This window comes from Ictidomys tridecemlineatus, chromosome 2, assembly GCF_052094955.1.
Source record: "Ictidomys tridecemlineatus isolate mIctTri1 chromosome 2, mIctTri1.hap1, whole genome shotgun sequence".
Lineage (NCBI taxonomy): Eukaryota > Metazoa > Chordata > Mammalia > Rodentia > Sciuridae > Ictidomys > Ictidomys tridecemlineatus.
In genome coordinates this window covers 124,513,140-124,520,135 of record NC_135478.1, presented here as the reverse complement: position 1 = coordinate 124,520,135, position 6,996 = coordinate 124,513,140, and the positions used below count along the sequence as shown (strand labels likewise).

The following is a 6,996-nucleotide window of genomic DNA, read 5'->3' as shown; positions in this document are numbered from 1 at the left end:
CTGATGGGTGTGTATCTGTGTATGTACTAGAAACCACTGAATTATACACTTTACTTGGTGGAGAGTATGGATGGATGGATGGTATGCGGATGATATGACAGTAGGGATGTTAGAGAGAGACCAAAAACCAGACAGAGGATACAGTCAAGAGTTGTTAGCCCCTCTGTGGGAGACAAACAGTTGCTATGAACAATAGGGTGGGTTGAAAGGGAAGAGGCTTGAGCCTCAAGTTTCTTACACAGGGCCAGCTAACCTTGGCTGTTGCAACGCTTGGGATCCTCGCCTGCGCGTGTCTTTGGCACCCACCGTTTCAGCCTCCACCACCAGTGTCCATTTCCCACGCGCATTCCTCGTGCCCAGGTGCCAACGGTCACCCGAGCCCTGGGCACTTTGCCTCTCGCCGCCTCTGCAGACATCGGGAACTTCTGGAAGCCGAATCCCTACTAGTGGCCGGGACCCTGTCGCCCGGTTCCCATGGGCAGCACCCTGAGTTCGCCTCAGCCCGCGCCGCCACCCCGGGTCCGGGGACACCTGAACCCTCAGCTCCAGTTGACCTTGGCTCCAGCTCTGGACCCTGTTCAGCATGGCCACAGTGATAGCTGTGTCCGGAGCGGGCCGGTTCCCAAGATACCGCTGGCCTGGAACTTCACCAAGCCAGGGAAGGAAGGCACCTCATGGGGGCGCTTCTCTACCCCAGAGACCCTGATGGGGCCGGATCTTTCCAGCGCTTGGGAGAATTACATGAAGCGGCAGCTCTGGAATGCCCGGAACCCAAGACGGACCTGGAGCCCAGTGACCATCAAGATCGCTGCTCCTCAGCGCAGAGACAGCCCACTGGCATCCCAGGGACAGGGAGTTCCCTCTGCTGGGCGCAGAGTCTCTGAAGAGCGCCCAGACCCTTGCTCCAAGGAGAACGTGCTGAGAGCGCTCAGCGAGTGCAAGAAAGGGAACAGGAGGTTTGATGGACCACTGTGGTTTGAAATCCCAGAGATCAAGAGCAGGAGGCAGAACCCAGAGCCCAGGCCATCTGCCTTCAAGCCTCGAATAAAAAATGGAGTGGTGCCTGCCTTTGTGCCAAGACCTGGGCCTCTGACTCCAAGTATCTACACCTGGAGCGTTAGCCTCTGTGATGTGGAGACTGATTACGCAGCCTATGTGGAGCCTGCCTTGTCTGCCCCCCAGCCTGGCCAAGGGGCCACAACCATGCAGGGCACTGAGTCTGGCCTGGAGAGCTGGGAGAAGATACGGCCTTCTTGTGGCCTTCACAGGCCTCCTGAGCACCAGAGAGGTGCCAGTAGAGTTCCAATCATCCCTGAGGGCACCCAGTCTGCTGGTCCTTTTGGCTTCTGAATCCAGCTCTGCCAATTCCTTCCGGAGACTTCAGCCTATGTATCTACTTTCGCCGTCTGACCTCCAGGTTCTACCATAGCCTGGGGCCCTGATGCTCCAGCTTACCAAGTACTTACTACTCCACTTCCTTACCAGCCAACTCCGGCGGACCAGCCTGTCCTTACTCTGCAAACCCACACTGGAGAATTGTTCATATTGAAACCTTTGCCTCCTCTGTGCCTGCCCTCTCCTTCCTGCCCTTTCTTCCCAGACATTTCAGAAAAACATGTTTCTTTCCCCCCTCCCATTTGTTCCCCTCCCATTTTCCTAGTTTGTATAGTTAAATATTTGATCTTATTAAAAACTAGTCAATAAAAAGGAGCTTTTCATGCAAAACTAAAGGGAAAGTATATTGCAGGCAGGGAAAGCGCCATGGCCTGCATTAGAATAATTTATAATAATAATTTATCTAAATTCAGTAAAGCTGGAGAGTAGCAAGTGAAAAAAAAACACTGTAATGCACTATGATGGAATATTGCAGGTGCAGGGGCCATAGTGAATAATATGGATTCTATTCTAAGAAGTATGTGCTCTAGGCAGAAGGAAGATAGAGAAATGGGTGATATATATATATATATATATATATATATATATATATATATATATATATTTTAAGTGATTCTGGCTGCTGTATGAATAGTAGAGGATCCAGGGGTAGCTATTGAAATAGAAACAACTAAAGTTAATACAGAATTTCAAACGAGATAAGCATGGCTTGTTCTGAGATGGAAAGGATGCATAAGGGCTGAATTAAAGGTGTATTTAAAAGATAGGCATTATGGTGTATTAAGAATTGTAATGCAAAAATAAATAAATAAAACAGAAAAATAAATAAATAAAAATATGTAACAAAAAAATTTAAAAAAAAATAAAAGATAGGCATTATGGACTTGCTATTGCCCTAGATAACCGCTTTAGGAAAGCGAAAGAATCTCAAGTCATTATTAGTTCAAGAAACAGGATAAAGGTAATGCCATTTATTGAGATGTAAAATAAGAGAAAATGTTTGGAGAAATGAAGATTTTTTTATTTGTTTCTAGAAGAACTAGAACATATTTTATGTCAGTGAAATTTATCAACAATGCTGTTGAAAGAAAAATAAATGAGCCTAGAACTCAGTGTGTGAAGCTGGAGAAATAAATTTGTGAATCATGAACATCTATGTTCACTCATAATAATGGTCCTTAAATCAATAGACTACATGAAATAAACAATGTAGAGAAAATACAATCAATCATGAAATCCATGGTGTTCCAATGTTTAGAACATGAAAGGAAAAAGGAGACAAGAAGAAACCTGAGAGACAATAGTCATTGAGATGGGAGGGAACCAGGAGCAGCAGTAACCCTGAGAAAATTTCCATTGGCTGGAATTTAACAGTCATATTAGTTGCTTGAGAAGTTAAGAAAAGAAATGTCTCATTATTGACCTTTTTTAATATTTATTTTTTTGGTTGTAGGTGGACACAATGTCTTTATATTTATGTAGTGCTGAGGATCGAACCCAGTGTCTAATGCATGCTAGGCAAGCATGCTACTTCTGAGACACCCCCATCATTATTGTCTTTGAGAAGAGAAATTTACATAAAATTTGAAGAGCAGGAAGCCTGAATTTAGTGGGAAGAGGCAAGGAAGTTTGGATGTGGAGGAAGGAATTATAGAAGTCATTAGCAAGTACTAAGTTGTGAAGTAAAGCAGGCAAGTAAGAATGCTGGAGGGAATTTTGTTTTAAAAATTTTTTTAAGAATAACAAAATGTTTCAGCAGTCAAGCATTTTTTTTGGAAAGAATTGGAGCAATAGAATGATCATGGAGAGTGGGTGGCATATTGATTCATTGTAACTTCAGAGTTGCACAGAGTCAGGGGTGCGGAGAGGCCTGACATGGTAAAGTCAGTGATGGGACCTGGGAAAGATCTTTATTTTATCTATAAAGCAATATTGATAATAAATGAGAGTGGAAAAGAAGTATCAAAGCTTGGAGACAAAACTAAAGATTTGAACTAGAATTCTCAGAATGGGAAAAGAAACAGTGGGAAAACTTATTAGGATTATAAGAAAATATAATGTGACCATTTCAGATTGGATTTTGAAATTATAGGGGAAATCAGTAAATATGTTTAATTTTCTCTAGATTTTGTTTTATTTGTATCAGTACAAACATGGAATGAAGAAACAATCTGTGGAGAGGGAGAAAATATTTGTCAAGCAAAAATATAATGGGTCAATATTCAAACCATATAAGGAAGTAAAAGAATTCAATAGCAACACCCAAATAACTTGATTTTTAAAAAAATGGACAAAAGACCTGAATAGTCATTTCTATAAAACACCCCAATATCCAGCAGGTATATGAAAACAATTCTTACCATCTCAAATCATCTGGAAATGCAAATTTAAAACTATAATAAGTTTCTACAGTACACTTTTTAGAGTGACATCAAAAAGATTAAAGATCAGTGGTGGTGGTGATGGAGAGAAAGGAAACCCTTGTATACACGGGGGAAGGGAGCTATAAATTAATATACCCATTCTAGAAAATAGTATGGACATTCCTCAAAAATTAAAAATGTATCACATTATTCAGCAACCCCACTTCTAGCTCTATATTAAAAGGAAGTAAAATCAGTTTGTCAAAGAGATATCTGTTCTCCCATGTTCATTTTGCCATCATTCACAAGAGCCAAGATGTGAAAACAAATGTCCCTCAATGGATGAATGAACATTAATTTTTTTAAAGTGTCTTTTGACCAAGCCATCTGGGCTCTGGAATGTCAGAAAAGGGGGGTGTGACTTTGCTTTCAGCTAAGGGACATTGCATAGCCAGTGTTTGTAAGGGGAGGAGCTGGTGAAGAACATCTACAGGAGATGAGAAATTCAGTGGGAATTTCCTAATCATGAGTTTCAGAAGATACTGTGACAGGTTTGAAAAGAATTGAACTAGAATTCTCAGACTGGGGAAAGAAACAGTTGAAAGACAGAATGGGAGCTACCATAAGAACTAGAATAGTCTTAGAGGGCCTGATGTTCTTAGAATGAGGTTCCTAATGATGTTATTCAAGGCGGTGTCCTAGGCCTATCAATCAGATTATACTATACAGTAGTACGTTTTGTCAGTCAAATTATAGTACACAGATTTATAAGGAATATAATATAAGGACAAATCTCACAAAGGGCATACAACTTGCACCTTGTGAGCCAGTACTGCTTAAGTACTGATTCCACTGTGAATAACATGAGGCCCTCTGTTCTTGCGCATAAGACATGAATATACAATCCTTGGGATAGAACAGAGATTCTGAAGCAAGATATCTAAAGTTTAATATATGATCTTGACATCTTCTGAAATATGTATGAAAATAATTAACTGGTAAAGAATTTGAAACAAGTGTCTATCCAAATAGATATATAAGACTGGATTTATATCTATAAGTATAAGGTCCTGGATTTCTAAGTGTTCTGTATCCAAGTATTCAATCACCATAGACCAGAATTAAAAAAAAAAAAATCATGTCTGTACTGAGTGTGCGCAGATTTTTTTTTCTTATGATCATTCCCTTAAGAATTCAAGGTAACAACTACTTAAATAGAATTTACTTAAATAGAATTAATAATAGAATTAACTACAGTATATTCATATATATGTTTTATGTATATGTATATACATATGTATATATTCATATATATATTCATATCTATATATATATGAATTTTCACTCATTTTTCAAAACAAGGCCTGATAATATCTATTAATTTATAACTTATTAGATATTTTAGGTAATCTAGATACTATTTAAAATACATGAAAATATGTGCACAGGTTATGTCACTTTTATATAAGGGACCCAAACATCTGTAGGTTTCAGTATTAGAGAGAGTCTTGGGGCATTAATCTCCAAAGGATGTTGGGAATGATATGTATAATTAGGAATTCAATCTCCTTCATCACAGACATTCTTTGATACCAAATACCCTTATATTTCTATCAATTTAATTGAATTTCACCATAAATTTTTTTCAATGTGTTACAAAAACCGTAGGTAATCTACTTATCTCATAGAAGAATGAAATGTAAGTGCAGGAACGAGGTTGTTTTTCTCTTTAAAGTTAAAATTAGTAATTTGGAAAGTCTTAAGTAGAGTTTCCAAAAATAATCCTTCTGCATTAGCGGTGAGGAAGTTATCTGTAAAACATTTGGAAAAAAATCTACAAATTATAAAAACTTTAAAAGCAAGTGACACAAGGAAGGAGGCTACATTTGTGACCCTCAGAGAAGAACATGGATTATTCTTTCACAAATGTAAGAAAGCACTAATACTTAGTAAGAAAATAGAATAGTACAAATATAGCTATATAATTCATGTAAGAATAAGTCAAATTATTAATGACCTTTAAAATATTCAAAGATATATTTCATTTATTCAGAAAATATATAACTACAGTATGTTCATATATATGTTTTATGTATACATACATATATACACACATATATATATTCATATGTACATATGTGAATTTTCACTCATTGCCCAAACAAGGCCTGCTAATATCTATCCTTGGCAAGATTGTAGGAAAATAAGTAATCTCATATAAATCTATTATATTGGTGAGAATGAGTGTCTATGAATTCTCTTTGTTTGTACATTTGTAGTTATTCATTTATTTTAGCAGTCATTTAATATTACTAAAGGATGCAATGTGCAGCAAAGCTATGAACCATGAAAGAGACTAAATATATATTAACAAAACTAATAAGAAGAAAAAAAGGGGGAAAAGAAAATCAGAGGAGTCATTCTTATAATTTACATCAAAATGGATAGCATGAAGTAGAAATGGTTATGGTTGATAATGATTCTATAATTTTGAAAGTTTGATTCAGTAAGATGTATGTATGTGAGCTTTATGACATATTTTTTTCCTATTCTTAATTTCCAAGTGTCCCGCCTTCTAAACCACATGCCCATATTATTGTTAATCTTTGATGACACAGGCAAAGGAAAGGAACAAAGAAATATTAACAAAAGGAAAAGAAAGATCCCTCAAACCTGCCTATACCAAGACATCAATATTGTTTTTTCATTTTCTCCTAAATCCCATTCTTGTCTACTGGGATTTCAGAGAATAGATTTCATTTCAGATGACAAGAGATCTAGTACTATTCCACTCGAGCTAAATTTTAATATAGTACACAAAACATTATATGATAATATATAAATAGCATATAGGACACACAATTACATAACAATTACATAAATAAAATATTTGAAGTAATTATTACTTAAAACAAGGAAGCTTAGGAGGTGTATATTTACCCTTATATTGCACATACAATTTACCTGGACATGTGTATAGATGTGTGTGCATAAGTATATATAAAAACACAATTCTACTACCTTCAGTGTTGGATAGTTAATCTGAACATTTCATTTAAAAAAGGAATCGTGAATATATATTGCTTTAAGTTCTAATATAAATGTGTATTTGCCAAATTTTTTAATAAAAAACAGATTTTTATTGGATTTTACTAATTGCAATTCTGCACAAAATAGTCCCACATCAGGTCTTCTGTTTCTTTTCCTGATTTCTTGAATAGTGAAGCCAGAGTTTGAA

At 37.0% G+C, this 6,996-nt stretch overlaps 1 protein-coding gene across 1 annotated transcript; it reads left to right on the top strand.

Annotated features, from left to right (window-relative positions):
• The first annotated feature begins 474 nt into the window (after window positions 1–474).
• Pom121l12 (POM121 transmembrane nucleoporin like 12) lies at window positions 475–1,350 on the top strand. Its single transcript, XM_078027670.1, has one exon. The coding sequence runs from the start codon at window positions 475–477 to the stop codon at window positions 1,348–1,350; it is 876 nt and encodes a 291-aa protein (XP_077883796.1).
• The last annotated feature ends 5,646 nt before the right edge of the window (window positions 1,351–6,996 follow it).